This window comes from Barbus barbus, assembly GCF_936440315.1.
Source record: "Barbus barbus genome assembly, chromosome: 5".
Taxonomy (NCBI): Eukaryota; Metazoa; Chordata; class Actinopteri; order Cypriniformes; family Cyprinidae; genus Barbus; species Barbus barbus.
In genome coordinates, this window is record NC_136733.1 from 31,047,427 (window position 1) to 31,066,301 (window position 18,875).

The following is an 18,875-nucleotide window of genomic DNA, read 5'->3' on the forward strand; positions in this document are numbered from 1 at the left end:
TTTAATCTAAGTTCATCAGCATTTTGATCGCAGTTATTTTGCTCCTTAATTCCTTTTTTTTTTTTTTTTTTTTTTTGTAAATGACACAAAAAAGGATTTAAATTACTATAAATACTGTAAGAAAGACAAAAATTATAGCCTTATTGCTAAAATAATTTTATCAGTTATAGTTAGTGCGTCACTCAAGGCAAAATAAACGCGACTGGCCTTCTACTGTAGCGCGCTCTTCTGTTCGCCTGATTAAAAAGATGGCGGATCACTCGGTGAGTAATGTTTCTGTGTAGTCTTGGTGGCGATTTTAATGAAATTTGTTCTGTTTTTGTTCGTCGATGTTATTTATAATTGTGTTATGTCCTCATAGGTTGAGATCACTGAGGGCTGTCGACTTCCCGTGCTGCGAAAAAATCAAGAAAATGAAAACGAATGGCGTAAGTATTAGACAGCTGCGTGTATAATGTACACAATAACACTAGCAGCTCCTCTGCCTTACATATCAGTGCTCATGTGTTTACAAAAACAGCTACATGCGAATAGCAGTATAATAATATATATCTATATTTATATATGTAGTTATTTACGTATTTAACTGTTTGTTTGTTCAAAAGTATTTTATAATTTCGTCCCTTCATAGCTTTGGCTGAAATTCTCAGCGTTAAAGACATTTCTGGAAAAAAGCTCTACTATGTCCACTACATTGACTGTGAGTATTAATTATTACCTTTGGTCACTTACCTCATTTTTTGCTTTCAGAGTGTAAATGATTCCATATTGAGCTTTTAATTTCAAAGCAAAAAACTTGCTGAATTTTTTTTTGGGAAGTCAATAAGCGCCTAGATGAATGGGTTACTCCAGACCGACTGGATATTAAGAAGCTCCAGTTTCCCAAGAAGGAGGCAAAGACTCCTATGAAGAATGGGCTGCCTGGGTCTCACCCGAGCTCCCCAGAGAGAGACGTGGTAAGAGAATCCACTCTGTACCCTGTGGCTCTAGATGTAGAAACAACACTGCCCCACTTCAGTGGCAAAGATGTACAGTAAATCATACACAACTGTTTTCAAATTTGCATGCTGTTCCGTCTGTTTATCATCTCTCACTTTCCTTCAAATTTAGAAGAAGAGTCTAGATCTCCATGTTCAGTCTGCTTCAGCTACTTCAAGAGGCAAAACCCTCCCCACACCGGTACAGAAGATCCCTGCCCGTTCTTTTTTATCAATCAATCTGTACAGCAAGAGTTTATAATGAATGAGCTGAATTAAAGACTAATTTGAATAAGCTCATTATACACTTTTCAAAGTGTGAGGGATGCAGTTTTTGCCTCATCTCATTTTAAACTGCAGATAGCAGTTAGACCCTTTTATGTGACGTGTAAATTAAACATATCATTTATTGCACTGTATAAAAGAAATGACATAAGATTAAATATTTGAAAGATGCCAAGTTATAATGTATATCTAAAATACTAGATGCAGTTTTAGTATTTATTACACGGGGAACTGAAAAAAAAGATGTTTTGTTACTCCTAAAGCAAATCTATTCCGTTTTCTGTATGTAAAAGCTCAGCCAGACCCCATCAATCAGAACATTCTCATTACCCTTTATTTATTTTCTCATGAGGTAAGTGGCAGAAGTTCACACGTGGTTTTGTTGTTTGGTATGATGGATTTTAGTACCTTTTAAAGAATGTTGCACTCACTTTCTATGCAGAGAAAAAAGTAGCTGTTGTTTCTGTTTGATCTTACAGAAAAGGAAAGTAGAGTCCGTCTCTTTAGCCACACAAGTGACCGCAGCGACTCCAGTGCCTTCACTTCCTGGTTCTGCAGAAGCGAGTCAGCCCTCTGTCTATCCAGCAATGAGAGATTCCTCTTTCAGCATTAAATCCAGAGACGAGCATGAACCACTCATCTCTCTCACCACAGTAAGAAATGGCTGTATTTGAAACAATTCAAGAATAGTTGGTCTCTTCTTACGTAATAATTTATAAAAGAGTAATTTACATTTAACAGTTGTTAGGTATACGTTTTTAAAATACTGTTTTAAATAATAAAAAATTTCTTTATATCCTCTGCTTCTTCCTCTTGGAAGAATGGCACATCATCCATCCAGCGTCATCTCATTCCTCCCCAGCCTGGGAGAAAAAGAAAAAGTTGTGGAGGGACAGATGAGGTATGTCCTGCAGCTAAATTGCTGATTCTTAAAATAAATAAAAAAATCTTAATTTAATTATTTTTTTTTTTACATTATTTATCATTAAGTTGGGGCTATGAGATATTCAGCATGTTAAAATTAGGATTGTGGTGTTTTAGGGCACTTTTCTGTATATCTCATGAAGGTGCTTTAATTTAATAATAGTTCCATTTGTTATAGGTGAAATACTGTGTTATACAAATTCTATAACCAATACTGACTGCTGAGTGAGAACTGGGTTCCAACCAAAACCAAATCATTAAAATGTTTTCCACTGAGAGTTTGCTTTCTGCACTTCTGTGGCTTACCTTTCTCCATTCAAATTTCCCAAAGCTTTGCAACCCCTTGTGTTTTTCTAGATGGTAAAGATGTTCCAGAATAACAGCCCTCGCTGCTCCACCGTCTATTTGCTGCCAGGAGAGGTCCAGCTCCTTTACTTCCCATTGCTTTTGCTTTGAGTGTCTTGTCAGAATGGAGGCTTAGGGCTGTTAAAGAATCAGATTCTAAACAGAATGGATTCTGTAAATGAAGTAATAGTGATTGCACTGAATACATAAATATATATTTTTGTAAAGAAATCAGGTAAACCTGACATGGAAAAAAATTTACATGAAACCCACAAACATTTTTTAAATATGAAGCACATTCACTTTCTATTCACTCTTCTCCCTGGCTCTACTCTCTGGTCTCAGGACTCTCAGGACAGTTCAGATGGAATCCCATCTGCCCCACGCATGACCGGTAGCTTGGTGTCCGACCGCAGTCATGATGACATTGTGACGCGAATGAAGAACATAGACTGTATTGAGCTGGGCCGGCACAGACTGAAACCTTGGTACTTCTCTCCATACCCACAGGAGCTCACGTCTCTGCCCATTCTCTACCTCTGTGAATTCTGTCTCAAATACCTCAAGAGCCTCAAATGTCTCCAAAGACACTTGGTAAGAGTAATTAGACAACTTTAGGCTTAAGGTGCGGTCACATTAGTGAAATTTTGCAGACATTTTTCATTGTCAATAGTGTAGCCATGCATAAAGTACACCACACACTGAAGTCACATTTAAACCTAGCAGCTTTCTGTTGGTCAACGACCAGCTTTAACCCTCATGTAAAATTTATTGCACAGATTCTCATTGAAATTTTGCAGTGTTTAAAAAGCTGTTATAATTACACGCATTATTTTGTATATAATTGTATTACATTTAATACAACTATTACTCCTCCTGTAAATTTTACAGACAAAATGCAACCTGCGGCATCCACCAGGAAATGAGATCTACCGCAAAGGAACGATCTCCTTTTTTGAAATAGATGGCAGAAAAAACAAGGTGTGTAATGAGAGGCAGATGACAAAATTAAAGTTTGGATTAGTGAATGATGTGGTTAAATTGGCTAAACGTAATCAAGAATATCAGTGCACACGTTGTACTGCATGTATTACACATTTTTGTGGTCTCTAAAGGTCTTTTAAATCTTCTCTTTCACTGCTCAGGCATATTCCCAAAATTTGTGTTTATTGGCCAAGTGCTTCCTGGACCATAAGACCCTGTACTATGACACGGATCCTTTCCTCTTCTACGTTATGACGGAGTATGACTCAAAGGGTTTCCATATAGTTGGCTATTTCTCAAAGGTATATTTTTTCTTTGCTGGCATCTGTTTTGATGTTTTTTAATCCTTCAAACATTTGCTTGTGCTGTATTTAAAATGAACCTCTTGGCTTCTTTGAGGCCACTGTATTAATTATCTTTTTCCCTCGTTCATTAAAGGAGAAGGAATCAACAGAAGACTATAATGTGGCCTGTATCCTGACTTTGCCACCTTATCAGAGAAGAGGCTATGGCAAGCTACTCATTGAGTTCAGTGAGTAATTTTACAGTTTTTACGACTAATCAAATTGCATTAGTCAAACAACATTTTGGCTTAATCATTTATGCCTCAATGTTAATTTAATATAATTAGCCCTGAAGGTTGTGGGCCTTGCTTAAACAAACACATCTTGTCTCCAAGGTTATGAGCTCTCAAAGGTGGAAGGAAAGACAGGCACCCCAGAGAAACCTCTGTCTGATTTGGGCCTGCTCTCATACCGTTCATACTGGTCCCAGACCATTCTTGAGATACTCATGGACCTCAAATCAGAGAATGGAGAGCGGCCACAGATCACCATCAAGTATGTGTCCACTGTATGTATTGTTCTAAGGAAAAACTTTATAGGCAAAGTTTTCTAGCAGTGTTCTTTCTTTTGATGTTCTTAGTGAAATTAGCGAGATCACAAGTGTCAAGAAAGAGGATGTGATATCAACTCTTCAATACCTCAACCTCATCAATTATTACAAGGTAAAAATTACACATTCAATGAACACTTAAAAAAAAAAAATCAGAAAAATCTGAAATTAGTCATCAGTCAGTTTTGCTCTTCTCCATTACAGGGTCAATATATCCTCACCTTGTCTGAGGACATAGTGGAAGGTCACGAGCGTGCCATGCAAAAACGCCACCTCCGCATTGATCCCAAATGCTTGCATTTCACTCCTAAAGACTGGAGCAAGAGGGGCAAGTGGTGAGGTAAAATGGAGGTCCACTAGCTCAGATACAGACAGGAATTAAAACCAGCATAAATACTGTAAATGGTCTTGTTTTTATGTACTTTTATGGTTTTTATATAAAACACTTATCTAAAAATATTGAGCCACCTCAAAAATGTAACAATGTGATGTGTAAATAAACAGTCTGTTTGGGATTAACACGTTTTCTCAGTCACTAAAGATTAAAAGATATAGGATTGCTTTGCACATTATCTGAAATATGTGATGCATTACATGCATTTAATCTTTTAAATATTCAGTTATACATTGTGTCATGGATACTCGGACTGCAGCTTAACTACACAAAAACCAGCTCTAGCTCAATTCTGTCCATCAATGTAAACATCCCCACATGACCGAAACACCATCTATTGTCTAGATCCATATAAGTTACTGAAAATGTTTTATTGCTGTGGACGACTCCCAGTTGAATCAGTATCAACACATTTTATTTGTCAATAATATTAATGTATAAGCAAAAGTTAGATATAGAGCATATCTATAACATGATTACATAGTGTCATTTTAAACAAGTCCAAGAAAGTTTGGAATTTCAAGTAGAGACAGAAGGCTGTACGCAAAACCCTGAGGCTGAAAAACTGGCCTCAACTTCTCTCCGCATCAAATGATGCAGACAGAATCCCAGTGACATCACAATACTTTGGTCATGTGATGCTCAGGCGCAGAGTTCTACTACAGACATCTCATACAGTACAAGCCCTAATATGCTTCTAATATGTATTAGTGCTTTAATAGTCTTAATAAATGTATTAATATAATACTAGTATGAAACAGTTTTAGTAATTAAAAGCTTCTTCCAGCCAGCCAGCAGCAGCAAGGTGAATGTTAGTGTGAATTTACATCAGTTGTGCATCACTGCAAGTAACATAACGTGTGTGGGCATCTACATTCCTTAAAGCCTAAACAAAGGTCTGCACAGGTGTGATGGAGCGTGTGGGAGACCCCGCTCTCTCGGAGGATGACGAGGCCGTACGATTGACAGCCTCGCGCTGCAGCTCTTCCACCTTCTTCTGAAGCTCTGCCCGTTTTGCTAGCAGCTCTTTGTAGCGCTGATGGACAGGCTCCTAAAATACATTTTTCCATCAAACTGAGACTTTCGAACCAAACATAGACAGCACAAGCCATTTAAAAACCCCTTATATTTCCTTAAAATGATAACTAAAATGTCAGACGTATAGTTGATGGATAACCCCAGGTAAACATAATTCTGGGTTATCTTGAGTCACGTTGCTCATATTTCAAATAGGGTTAACAATTAATCCTGAGTATTCATAAGTTGACACTGTAGATTCATAAACCCAGGTTAACATAATTTTTGTGGTGTCAATGGCATTGTAATGTAGTCCAAATGTAGTACAATACTGTCAAGTTTTTCCTGAATGGATTTTCTTCATTCTTCACCATTTGACATTTTTCCTTTCAAATGCTGAAACGATGGTTTATTAATGCAGGGTTTAGAATGATGATAGCCTGGGGTTTAAGTGCAGTGTGAAAAGCCTGAATGAATTGTTATTCAAATATCAGACAATGTAAGCAAACTTGAGCTAGCAGAGTCAGATAACAAACCTAATAATTTCAGTACCTACACATCCATTAAAACCTGGAGTGTATACCTGTGGTCGCATGCGAGGATTCCAGCGTATGTAGTAGGTGACCCAGAGCTGGAGGTGTCGTATGCCAACGGTGGGGAAGAGCACATGGGAGGGATAATGTACATACAGCGGATTCACAAACTCTTCTAGCTGACTGTTCACAAAAGACCATAGGGAGACAGTGCGCTTTGGGACTTCCTAAACACAAAACAGACAGCCTCTTAGACCCACACACACTCATACAGGTCCTTCTCAAAAAATTTGCATATTGTGATAAAGTTCATTATTTTCTGTAATGTACTGATAAACATTAGACTTTCATATATTTTAGATTCATTACAACACAACTGAAGTAGTTCAAGCCTTTTATTGTTTTAATATTGATGATTTTGGCATACAGCTCATGAAAACCCAAAATTCCTATCTCAAAAAATTAGCATATCATGAAAAGGTTCTCTAAACGAGCTATTAACCTAATCATCTGAATCAACTAATTAACTCTAAACACCTGCAAAAGATTCCTGAGGCTTTTAAAAACTCCCAGCCTGGTTCATTACTCAAAACCGCAATCATGGGTAAGACTGCCGACCTGACTGCTGTCCAGAAGGCCATCATTGACACCCTCAAGCAAGAGGGTAAGACACAGAAAGAAATTTCTGAACGAATAGGCTGTTCCCAGAGTGCTGTATCAAGGCACCTCAGTGGGAAGTCTGTGGGAAGGAAAAAGTGTGGCAGAAAACGCAGCACAACGGGAAGAGGTGACCGGACCCTGAGGAAGATTGTGGAGAAGGACCGATTCCAGACCTTGGGGGACCTGCGGAAGCAGTGGACTGAGTCTCGAGTAGAAACATCCAGAGCCACCGTGTACAGGCGTGTGCAGGAAATGGGCTACAGGTGCCGCATTCCCCAGGTCAAGCCACTTTTGAACCAGAAACAGCGGCAGAAGCGCCTGACCTGGGCTACAGAGAAGCAGCACTGGACTGTTGCGCAGTGGTCCAAAGTACTTTTTTCGGATGAAAGCAAATTTTGCATGTCATTCGGAAATCAAGGTGCCAGAGTCTGGAGGAAGACTGGGGAGAGGGAAATGCCAAAATGCCTGAAGTCCAGTGTCAAGTACCCACAGTCAGTGATGCTGGTGTTGGTCCACTGTGTTTTATCAAGGGCAGGGTCAATGCAGCTAGCTATCAGGAGATTTGAGCACTTCATGCTTCCATCTGCTGAAAAGCTTTATGGAGATGATTTCATTTTTCAGCACGACCTGGCACCTGCTCACAGTGCCAAAACCACTGGTAAATGGTTTACTGACCATGGTATTACTGTGCTCAATTGGCCTGCCAACTCTCCTGACCTGAACCCCATAGAGAATCTGTGGGATATTGTGAAGAGAAAGTTGAGAGACGCAAGACCCAACACTCTGGATGAGCTTAAGGCCGCTATCGAAGCATCCTGGGCCTCCATAACACCTCAGCAGTGCCACAGGCTGATTGCCTCCATGCCACGCCGCATTGAAGCAGTCACTTCTGCAAAAGGATTCCCGACCAAGTATTGAGTGCATAACTAAACATAATTATTTGAAGGTTGACTTTTTTTGTATTAAAAACACTTTTCTTTTATTGGTCGGATTAAATATGCTAATTTTTTGAGATAGGAATTTTGGGTTTTCATGAGCTGTATGCCAAAATCATCAATATTAAAACAATAAAAGGCTTGAACTACTTCAGTTGTGTTGTAATGAATCTAAAATATATGAAAGTCTAATGTTTATCAGTACATTACAGAAAATAATGAACTATCACAATATGCTAATTTTTTGAGAAGGACCTGTATATACAGCTTATAAATAAGTCTCAAACCAACAGTGACGACGGATAATTTACTGTAAGCTGCTTTGGATAAGAGCATCTGCCAAATTACATCATGATCCATTAAAGAGGCTAAGTGTCATATTCCTACTCTGTAAATGAGATGGATATAAAGTGTGCAAACATTTATTCCCAAGGCCATTCTCACTCTTACCTCTTTAAGTCTTTGCTGATCACTGTTACAAAGAAATGTGCCAAAGAGGCAACTGTAGAGGTGATCCAGTATTGTTATGAGGAAATACTCATTGAACTCGAAAGCTGCAGGAAACTACAAATACAAATGCTTATTACTTATACAGACACAGACCATACACTGAAGACATAGGCAGGTGTTGCTCTGGAATCACCGGGGTGTTTTGCACTCACCTGTCTTGTCATCTGCCAAACACAGTCAATGAACTGCAGGAAGATTGGTGAGCGATCGGCATCTGTGTGATTCTTATCACCATGGCCCACTCGCTGTATACACAAAATATAATAATGTTCAAAAATATGGGATCAGTTAAGATTTTTATTTAACAATTTAAAAGAAGTCTCATGTTCACCAAGTACAAAAATACAGTGAAATATAAAACAATTTATAATAACCGTTTTGTATTTTAATGTGTTAAAATATAATTTATTCCTGTGATAGCAATTTTTAGCGGTCAATTTTACTCCAGTCTTCAGTGCCACATGATTCTTCAGAAATCATTCCAATATGTACAAGTAACATATCTAATGATTAGCAATGTTGAAAACAATTGTACTACTTAATACTTGAGTAAATGCGTACATTTTTTATGATTCTTTCATGAATTTAAAATTGAAAGAACAGCATTCATTTGAAACGGAACGCAGTAACTTTATAAATGCATTCACTGTCACTTTTGATCAATTTAATTCATTCCTCCTGAATAAAAGTATTAATTTTTTACTTACTGAATCGTAGTGTACATATGTTTTTGTATTTTTTTTTTTAAATGGTCAAAAGTTAAGTATATTATATTCTATAGAATAAAAAAAAAAATGTACACAAGATATTACAATGAAAATTAAATTTTTGATAGTAAGGTAAAATTAGGTTTCTGGAGCAGCTGTGCAGCACATAAAACAAAGAAATTGGCCATATATCAATATAATGGTATGTGCCCAGTGTAGACATGTAGACTTGAAGCAGTCATTATATAGGAAATAGTGAATGAGTTAACAAGTGACCAATTTGGGATAGAGGAAACCGTGAAACCGTTTATTCCCTCACAGTCTTGCTTGTTGCTGTATCATGTAAACTACTACTGGATGACTGACCTGTTCGAAGCGGTGACCGAAGCTGAGCCACTCTTTCTCCAGCAGTATCTGAAAGCCTCGTATGGTTCTGTAGTGAGAGTCCAGCATTATCAAGGCCAGTGAGGTCATCTGAGGAGTTCTGTCCCAGCCGTCACTGCAGTGAACCACCACTGAGGTTTTCCCAGACTCCACCTTATCGGCTATCCTTAAAGCTCCAGCCAGAATCAACTATCACACATACACACACCACACAGTCAGTGCCACATTCATCATCCTCATGTTTCTTAACATTTGAGAAAGGTGATTAACGTGATCACTCTCGTCTCACCTTAATATGCTCCAGCCAGTGGGTGGACTCAAGATTGGAAAGCCAGTGAGATTCCTCAATGTTGGGATAGACGACTTCCTTCAGTTTCCGTAGCGACTCACGCATTACATGAATGTTGTGGATATCCAGAAATACCAGTTCAGCGTTCTGATATGCATCTTCACTCTCATACCCACCTCCTTTCATCTAAAATACACATGTACACAGGCTTTCAAATTTTCCCTTTTATTCAAAACGCACACTTGAAAAGAAAGTAAGTGTTTACCTTGTTAGCTGCAGCATTCACACTCGGTCTGGCATCAAATATGAACAGTTTGTGTGATTGAGCGTTTGCGTCCATAATGGCCTGAAGGAGCTTCTCATCTTCTTTGCAGCGGCGACCATTCTGGCCCACCATCGGTTGACTGGCGCGAACCACTGTGGCATGACTCTCTGGATGGATCCATGACAGCACCTAAACCAGGGCGAGCCGATAGCTTCAGTGGTGAGGCCAGAGTGCAAATAATTGTGCACACAGAGACTGACATGATTCAGACAGTGTCTAATGGCACTGACCGGAATGCGTCCTTTAGCCCTAAAGCTGGAGACGCGTCGCAGTTCCTCATCAGTAATGGTTACTGGGACAAATAGCGCTGCTGGGTATGAATCACACAGCTCGTAGTGATCATTTACTTTGGAGATCCTCCAGCTCTCGTTTGGAAGACCCTACACACACACACACTTGTTTTTAAAACACAACTCATAAATACTTGATTCTCATTGGTTATTTTTGCATAATGATGTTAAACTATATAAATGATTGTTGTCCCAGGCAAACAATATCCTACACAGTTTTGTAAGAAGTTTCTTCACTCCATAGTCATTCTCATTCTATTCAAATAATTAAATATTGGTAAATATTATTTTTATTCATTTTTTACATTAGTTACATGAATAATATATTTACATGTATACTAGATAATATAATTAATATTCATATTGTTATATTTAATAATAATGTAATTATTTCATATTCTATTTATTTATTTTCATGTATTAATTTGGTAAGTACCTGTGATACATGGGATAATGTACACTGTCATCATTATTGCAAAACAAACCCCTTCAGGGTGATACAAACCACCTGTGCTTCATTAGAGTCCTAATCACACTAAAGGGATTTATTTTGCAATAAATATGGGATGACTATATATTACCACCTTGAATAAACACAGACTGTACCTGTCTCTTGTATTCAGCCAGTGGATCATACACCTTCCATCCATTCTCAGGAAACACCTGCTTATACTCAAATGCAAAGAGGGACTAGACATAGAGAAAGGAAGGAGACAGACAGAGATACTAATTACATTTAGGCTGGTGCTGAATCAGTTAAATTAGCTAAATAAATTATATTATATGCTGTATGAATATACATTGTTTATTCATGTTTCTCACCATGTTGTTTGACACTGGAAAAGCAAACTTCATCAGAACCTCGAACACAGACTTCTTTAGTGAGTCCTCAGGCTCCTTGTGCACAAAACGTAGATTCCTCATATCCTACAAGACATACACATTGAGCAAATATGCAAAAAAAGATGTATCAGGATTATAGTACAATAGTAAGGGTTTATTCTGCAGCCATTTTAATGTCCTGCCAATATTTTCAATGGCCCCACCAAAAAACTATTATATTTTATTTTTAGCAGTGTATTTTCATATGTGCCAGATGTCCACATTCACATACATAACAAAATTACTAAAACTTAAACTATAATAAAATAAAAAGTGAAGTACAAAAATACTACAATAATATATTATTTATATAAATATACAGCATAACCTATATTATAATTTTAAATATATTATTTGTATTTATATATATATATATATATATATATATATATATATATATATATATATATATATATATATATATATATACACACACACACATACACACATACATATATATAAAAAATCACTTAAAACCTTGCAGACAAGGCCGTACGAGACATCTCCTCTGCTAGTTGCTGCTCCAATCTTCTCTACTCTGCTCAAAACTCCCAGTGGTAGATCTAGCCCAAACACCGGCTCCTAGACAACAAATAAGGTGATGGAAGTCTTTAGTTTAGAAATTCTCTCCAGCAGTCAAACAGACACAGCATGAGCGCATGGCTCTTACCCTGTCAGTGCACCTGAAGAAAAGTCTGTAGTTAGAGACGGTCAGAGATCCTCTAACAGGCCCAATAAACGGACAAAGGTAAGTCACGTCTTTAGCTGTGGACACACACAATAAACAGATACATTTAAACCATCAGAATGGATGATGTACAGAAGTCAGTATAATGTACCACAAATACCGGAATCCTGAACCAGTTCCTCTGGCAGAAGAGGAAGTTCGACTTTACTGGGTTCTTTGTAGACCTGCAAACAGAAGAACATGAGATCAATACAAAGGAACTGAGACTTAATCAAAACTTCAGGCTCACATTTACTCTGTCATACCTTTTCAATTGCCTTTCCTTTCATCTGTAAGGATAAAAAACAGATGAGGTTTAGTTATACTAACAGTTCAGAACATGCAACAGTTTTAAGAACAGAATAAGAAGTGTCTAGTAGGCTGGACTTGGGCCCTGACTGACCCGCAGCTCTGTGTCTGAAACTCTGGTGCCACTCGTGGTGGAGCTGAAAGGACATTAGAGGACAAAGACGGATTAAAGCACACTTTACACATTAAAAGAACCGTTTTCTCAGAAATTAACATTCTGTCATCAATTACTGATACTGATCATGTTGCTCCAAACCTGTATGTCTTTATTTAGAGTCAGTGACAGCATCAGCCATCATTCACTATCATTACATCTGCTTTACTATACAGTAAAAAGTAGTGACTTTCTGCCTAACATCTCCTTTGCTGTACTACAGATTAATGAAAGAAAGTGAGTCATAGTTACATGTTTGGAACAAAATAATGTTGAGTAAATTAAACACTGACAGAATTTTAATTTCTGGGAGAACTATCCCTTCCGACAAACAAATAATCCTACTTAGCCACTGTGCTCCTCACAGAAAGCTTCAAAAATATTATATAAACGTCCTGGAACGGTTTTCATACAGCGTGTTGGCGAATCAAGTATTGTAAATATTCACTCAGTAATGCCTCTGTGTGAGAGAGTGTGTTTGTGTTTTCTCTTGGTAACGTTACCTGCTCAGAGACTCCACACTGTCCACACTGCCGCTCTCCTCCATCCCGAACCGCGCCGCGCCACTGATAAAGTTATAAAGTGAACTGAACTGTTAATTTAGTGACTGTTCAGTGCGGAAACTCAGCGAACACAAACAGCGGAAGCTGCCATGTCTTCCCAGAATTCCTCTAGGTGGGGCCGGCAGTGCGCGCTCGCGCGTCGCGTGAGCGCGTGTTTGATGGTCACCTTTTGGGGACTTTTCTTCCGCCAGATTAAAACTAGATTAAACAATGCGAGACACAAACACCAGAATGAGCACAATGTAACTGTAAAAGTTAAAGAAAGTTAAAAGAATGTCCAAGTATTAAAACCACAAACTTTATTTATTGTACTTATATTTTTAATGAAAGGTTAATTAAATAAAACAAAAACGAACTAAACAATGCCTTAATTAAAATTAAAAGATGTTGGTATTATGGTTAATAAAAAGGAATGAATGAAATATCTTTTATTGACTAAATATGAATTTTTAAAAGCTTGATATTAATACAAAATTTGAACTTCTTTAAAACGTGAGTTAGCTGATAGATATAACACTGACAAAATTCACTTTTAACAGATTTAATAGTAACCACTGATTATTGAAAAATAAAGAAGGACAAGCTCAGTGACTGTACAATGTAACATTCTGGACAAGACAGCCGCAAATAATGGACAAAATGAAGTAGGCCTAGTCTAAAAGTAGATTAGTAGATAGAGGCAATTAGTATATTTTGACAAGTTTTTAAGTCTGGTTATATTTTCTCATTTCCAGTAATAAGTTCCTAGTCAGCTGAAGTTTGTTATAAAATCAAAGCAATCTATACAGTATATTCTTGTGCCATTTACCAAGAGCAATTAATAAATTCTATGTTTTTCATTGATAATAAGGATAACCATTTGGATGAATATGATCTTTTCTTTTGAAGCTGCTGTTATGGATGTAATTTCAGTGCTTTATTATAATACATCTATCTAAAAACAGTTTTGTTGTATACAAATTTGTGCATACAGAGACTTGACCAATGTAGCCGGTGTGCATGTGTAAACTTTCCTGTATGTGTGGTTGTGAATGTGTGTGAAAGCAAACTTGTGTATGTGAGTTGGTGTATGTTCATGTGTAAATGCATTTGTACATAATTTGCGTCACAGTGTCTGCTGGTGGGTGTGTGCCTTGGATCTGATCTGAATGGTTGACGACGGGCAGCACAAGCATCTTTTGTGTGGAGATGTTTGTAGTGGGGTGAGTAACAGCGTGACACGAGTGATTAGCAATGCAAAGCTACGGTACTGCACCATAATCTGCACTAGGGAAACATCAACCCTTTCCTGTGCGACTTCAAGATCTTCTTCTGCTCAGGGACCTCACCAACCGCAGGTAAACATCAGCCAAATACCAACCCTATCAAACACAGTACTAAACCTACCAATTAAACCCTGTCATAATCAACTACCACCCATGTTCAATCCAGCAACTCAATAATCAACCAACTACCAAACCAGTAAAGTCTGCATGAAACACCCATCTCCCTGGTTTGATTCTAATTTAAAGTTTACAACCACTTATTGATCATGGAGTATACTACACAAAGTAATACATCAGAAAATATAATATTTTATAAACCACTCTGGGACACAAAAAATCTGTATTTGAAGTGAAGATGTTCTGCAGTGTCTTGGGACATGAGGCTTTTAAAGTTGATTTCTTATGTACTTGTATGTTCAGGATGTTGCTTTTCTCTACACTGTTAAAACATAATGGGTCCTTATTGGGATTGATAGTTCCATGAAGAACTTTTAACACCTATGGAACATTTCTATTGCACAAAATGTTTTTTTATAGTACAAAAAATAACTAATAATAATTGCTCTTTAGAGGGGAAAAAGGTTATTTTAAGGACTGTTCTCTGAAAGGTTCTTTAGGGAATCATAAATGGTTCTAAATGGTGAAAAAACTTTTTTTAACATTTATTTTTAAGAGTACATGATGACATCTATCTCTGTATTTCATTAAAACAATAATAAAACACAATCCACAATTTACTAGTTGTAGAGGGCAAAAAATAAAAAATAAAATAAACTACCAAAAATAATAAAACAGAAACGCTTTGCACTGATTGAGATGTAGAAGACTCAATGCAAACGGTAATCTTATATTTCACCATTTTAAGACAACAATTTTTATTTGCATCTATATATAGATGTACACTAAAAGCATATTCTATGTTAAATGGTAAAATTATAGAATAGCAATATTCACCAATAATGTAAAACAAAATTACATGATAAGACTACATCATCATTTTAATGAATTTTCAAATGGTTGTATATTCAGGGTATTTGCAAACTGAACTGTTGACACATTTGTAACTACCAAACCCACTTATGAGCTGTTCTAAACTTCTAAAAATGTAATTCTAAACCTAGAAAATCTGATTTCATAATGAATGTGCTTGTATAAAAAAAGAAAAAGAAAACTGCTGCATGGTCCTGTGAGGTCAGAGCATTTAATATGACACAATTCTGAGGCAGAAAGATGGAAGATACTCTGTGACCTGTATCACACAAATACACACATCCAAGCGCACACTCTTGTTCTGTGACTGAACCCACGCTTTCATTGTGTGATGGGAGAATGACATTGGCTGTGAGTTCGCCGGTCACATGGGTGGCTGTGCCTTCATAAATGGTCGCTGCAAGCTGGAGACACTCCATCTGACAGAAGTACACACATACAGACACACACACACACACACACCGGAGACACGGCGGGTCTCAGAACCCCTCTACACGGGCTCTGCCCATGCCACTAACACCACCTGCGGAGCCTGGTAATGCTGAATACTGCATACATCTCTTTCTCTCACTTTCTCTGTCTCTCAGAACATGGGTGGTTTGCTGATGTTTTCTGCTGTAGATGTGGTTGTATTTTGTCCTTGCACTTGCTTTTCTTGTAAAATGTAAATGATTTTCGGTAAATGAGGTACATTCAGGTAGCATACAGAGTCATGAAAAATCACTTAGTGCAAGTACTAGCTTGTACAGGATATTTAAGTCCATTGTCAAGGCATATTCTAAGTTCATATTCTTGTGTTGTGCATTGTTTTAAAGATCTCTATTTGTGTGTTGCATCAGACGTGGTCATTATGCGTTTCTTATTCTGACATCTCATGGTTATTGAGCAGTAATAAAAGGGCTTAAATCAAGACTTTGATGTATGGGTTTATGCATGTCTCAATGCTGGTGCACATTTTGCTTGCTCTGTGTAGCCTACTGTTTTTAAAGGCATCTCTTATGTTTACCAAAAATGCATTTGTTTGATTAATAGATGTCTCTATTTTAATATAAGAAAAAAAAATATTTATGCGGTGGTGAATTTACAGCAGCCATTATTGTAGCCTTCAGTTTGATCTTTCAGAAATCAATATGCTGATTTGGTGCTCAACACAATTATTAGAATGATCAATGTTGAAAACTGTCGTGCTGCTTAATTTTTATGTGGAAACTGATGCTTTTTTAGGATTTTTTGAAGAAAATAAAGTTCAAAAGAACTGCATTTATTTAAAATAAAAATCTTCTGTAACATTTTAAATGTAACCCATGTCACTTTTGATCTTTAATGTGTCCTTGCTGAATAACAATATTTTGATTATTATATTTTTTTTTAAATCGTCCTAATCCCAATTTTGACAATGATGCCTTCTCCATTAGGTTGAGAGTGGCTTCTGTTCTAACCTTGTGTGTGTGTGTGTGTGTGTGCACTTGTACAGCTCTTTTTGTGAGGGGCGGTTTGAGTTTTAGACCATCGAAGTGAGGATATTTTTGTAAAGTGATGAAGGACATTTTGGCCGCCTCACTTTCTGAGACCCCTTTAAAGGTCTGTTTGAGGGTCAAGACATAGTTTTAGTGATCAGGTTAAAATTGGGTAAAGGTTAGGTTCAGGGTAAGGGTTTGGGTGAGGCATTTAGTTCTAATGGGTAGGTTTAAGCTAAGGAGTTAGAGCAGGCATCCTCAAATCTGGCCCATTCCTGCAGAGTCTAACTCTAACCCTAATCAAACACACCTTAGCATGCTAATCAGAGTCTTCAAGATCATTAGAAAGTCACAGGTAGGTGAGTTTGATCAGGGTTGGAGCTAAAATCTGCAGCAGATTGGCCCTCCAGGGAAAGATTTGAGGAACCCTGAAATAGAGATTGCATTGTGTCAATGTACGTCCTCACAAAGATACAGAGTTGTGTGTGTGTGTGCTTCCTAATAACAGTGGACCTTTTCTCCGTCTCTCAGATCTGGAACCAAAAATGAACTGGGCGTCTTTTTATGCCGTGATCAGCGGCGTGAACCGGCATTCCACCGGCATTAGGCGGATTTGGCTGTCTGTCCTCTTCATTTTCCGGATCCTGGTTCTGGTGGTGGCGGCGGAGAGTGTGTGGGGCGATGAGAAAGCGCACTTCATCTGCAACACCCAGCAGCCCGGGTGCAACAGCGTCTGCTACGACCATTTCTTCCCCATCTCTCACATCCGACTGTGGGCGCTGCAGCTCATCATGGTCTCTACCCCCGCCCTGCTGGTTGCCATGCACATTGCACATCGTCGGCATATCGACAAAAAGTTGTATCGCCAAGCTGGCCGCACCAGTCCAAAAGACTTAGAGCAGATAAAAAACCAAAAGATGAAGATTACTGGCGCCCTTTGGTGGACATACATGATCAGTCTTCTGTTCCGTGTGTTATTCGAATCCGCCTTTATGTATCTGTTCTACATGATTTACCCAGGATACAAGATGTTCCGGCTGGTAAAGTGTGACTCGTACCCGTGCCCAAACATAGTCGACTGCTTTGTGTCCCGACCAACAGAGAAAACAGTGTTCACTATATTCATGCTTGCGGTGTCCGGCGTCTGCATCCTGCTCAACATCGCAGAAATCATCTTTCTTGTTGCAAGGGCTACAAGTCGTCATCTCAATAACTCCAAGGATTCCCCAGTGGGGGCCTGGATCTCTCAGAAACTGTGCTCCTTTTAGAAGGGCTGGCTTACTCTCCGAAACCTAAACATTTCACTCTAACACTTAATGTTAATGAGGGCTAATGTCATTGATGGTTTTTAAATTTTATAACTCAGAATACTTTTTAAAAAGTGTACATAATATTACAATTTTAGAGCAATATAGAAATAAATTCACACTGCTGTATGAAATTGCATACTCCTATTGTCTCTAAAAACAATGAAACAAAAACGTAATATTTGTGGTAGAATCTCTTGTTTGATGACAAAGATTAGATTTAACACATTTTGCACATTTTGTTTTGCAAATGTCAACAAAAACGAGTTTGTACAAAAGATGTTTCAATTTATTCATCAGCTGTACTTCATTATCCTGTAGATCGAGGGGCCTCGCAAACTGGGTTCCAAAAGTCTTAAAATTATTTAAATTTACTTCTATGAACATAATCTTAATTGAAAATGCTAAAACGTTAAAAAATAAAGATGTACAACATTAAACTGACCTCTTTTTTTATTATTACAACATAAGCTTACACAGGAAGGCCATCAAATATAGTCTCAGACAAAAGTGTCATTGGAGTCAAAACTGTTGAGGACCACTGCAGTAGATAGATAATGTATGATAAAATACAATTTAACTTACATAAAAGCATCCAGAAACTGTCAGAAAATTGCTATCATATTTATTTCTCCACAAACGTCTCAGAACTTGTGTTGCCAAGTACATCAAAATTCAGATTCGTTATGAATTCAGACATGGTTTTTGTATTATTTCAAAAATCATGTGTGTCAAACAAATGTTTTAAAGTAATTAGTCTCTTGATTG

At 37.7% G+C, this 18,875-nt stretch overlaps 3 protein-coding genes across 6 annotated transcripts; 2 read left to right on the plus strand and 1 right to left on the minus strand.

Annotated features, from left to right (window-relative positions):
* Nucleotides 1-194: 194 nt before the first annotated feature.
* LOC306869204 (histone acetyltransferase KAT5-like) lies at nucleotides 195-4,975 on the plus strand. 3 transcript variants are annotated; one of them, XM_079415864.1, is made up of 15 exons: nucleotides 196-263; nucleotides 362-428; nucleotides 632-700; nucleotides 820-956; nucleotides 1,111-1,179; nucleotides 1,742-1,915; nucleotides 2,083-2,163; nucleotides 2,544-2,606; nucleotides 2,877-3,125; nucleotides 3,423-3,512; nucleotides 3,677-3,817; nucleotides 3,954-4,047; nucleotides 4,195-4,354; nucleotides 4,440-4,521; nucleotides 4,614-4,975. In XM_079415864.1, exons 1-15 carry the CDS (start codon nucleotides 249-251, stop codon nucleotides 4,746-4,748), a joined length of 1,626 nt encoding a protein of 541 aa, XP_079271990.1. In that variant the 5' UTR covers nucleotides 196-248; the 3' UTR covers nucleotides 4,749-4,975. The 3 variants fall into 3 exon arrangements, with proteins under 3 accessions (XP_079271992.1, XP_079271990.1, XP_079271991.1); XM_079415866.1 differs by lacking the exon at nucleotides 632-700 and having other exon boundaries at nucleotides 195-263; nucleotides 751-956; nucleotides 4,614-4,926; XM_079415865.1 differs by lacking the exon at nucleotides 2,544-2,606 and having other exon boundaries at nucleotides 219-263; nucleotides 4,614-4,926.
* Nucleotides 4,976-4,984: 9 nt separating this feature from the next.
* On the minus strand, nucleotides 4,985-13,282 carry LOC306869205 (phosphatidylinositol-3,5-bisphosphate 3-phosphatase MTMR2-like). Of its 2 annotated transcripts, XM_079415867.1 has the most exons (16): nucleotides 13,029-13,229; nucleotides 12,466-12,508; nucleotides 12,329-12,352; nucleotides 12,184-12,247; nucleotides 12,006-12,100; nucleotides 11,813-11,917; nucleotides 11,276-11,380; nucleotides 11,060-11,143; nucleotides 10,394-10,543; nucleotides 10,104-10,292; nucleotides 9,839-10,024; nucleotides 9,532-9,738; nucleotides 8,611-8,703; nucleotides 8,399-8,512; nucleotides 6,404-6,580; nucleotides 4,985-5,854 (listed from the first exon to the last, which is right to left on the minus strand). In XM_079415867.1, exons 1-16 carry the CDS (start codon nucleotides 13,070-13,072, stop codon nucleotides 5,690-5,692), a joined length of 1,845 nt encoding a protein of 614 aa, XP_079271993.1. In that variant the 5' UTR covers nucleotides 13,073-13,229; the 3' UTR covers nucleotides 4,985-5,689. The 2 variants fall into 2 exon arrangements, with proteins under 2 accessions (XP_079271993.1, XP_079271994.1); XM_079415868.1 differs by lacking the exon at nucleotides 12,466-12,508 and having other exon boundaries at nucleotides 5,157-5,854; nucleotides 13,029-13,282.
* Nucleotides 13,283-15,749: 2,467 nt separating this feature from the next.
* LOC306869723 (gap junction beta-1 protein-like) lies at nucleotides 15,750-18,068 on the plus strand (the record flags this gene model as incomplete). The annotated part of the gene is made up of 2 exons (XM_079416609.1): nucleotides 15,750-15,878; nucleotides 17,332-18,068. Exons 1-2 carry the CDS (start codon nucleotides 15,851-15,853, stop codon nucleotides 18,066-18,068), a joined length of 765 nt encoding a protein of 254 aa, XP_079272735.1. The 5' UTR covers nucleotides 15,750-15,850.
* Between the last annotated feature and the right edge of the window lie 807 nt (nucleotides 18,069-18,875).

Bases quoted from the DNA above. Each gene is read 5' to 3' on its own strand.
- LOC306869204 (XM_079415864.1), top strand. The intron at 429-631 runs GTAAGTATTAGA...GTCCCTTCATAG, and splicing joins AGAAAATGAAAACGAATGGC to CTTTGGCTGAAATTCTCAGC. The intron at 3,126-3,422 runs GTAAGAGTAATT...TAAATTTTACAG, and splicing joins AATGTCTCCAAAGACACTTG to ACAAAATGCAACCTGCGGCA.
- LOC306869205 (XM_079415867.1), bottom strand. From the start codon at position 13,072: ATGGAGGAGAGCGGCAGTGTGGACAGTGTGGAGTCTCTGAGCAG. The intron at 9,739-9,838 runs GTGAGACGAGAG...TATGTGTGATAG, and splicing joins ACTGGCTGGAGCATATTAAG to TTGATTCTGGCTGGAGCTTT. The intron at 8,513-8,610 runs GTGAGTGCAAAA...TTGTATTTGTAG, and splicing joins TTTGGCAGATGACAAGACAG to TTTCCTGCAGCTTTCGAGTT.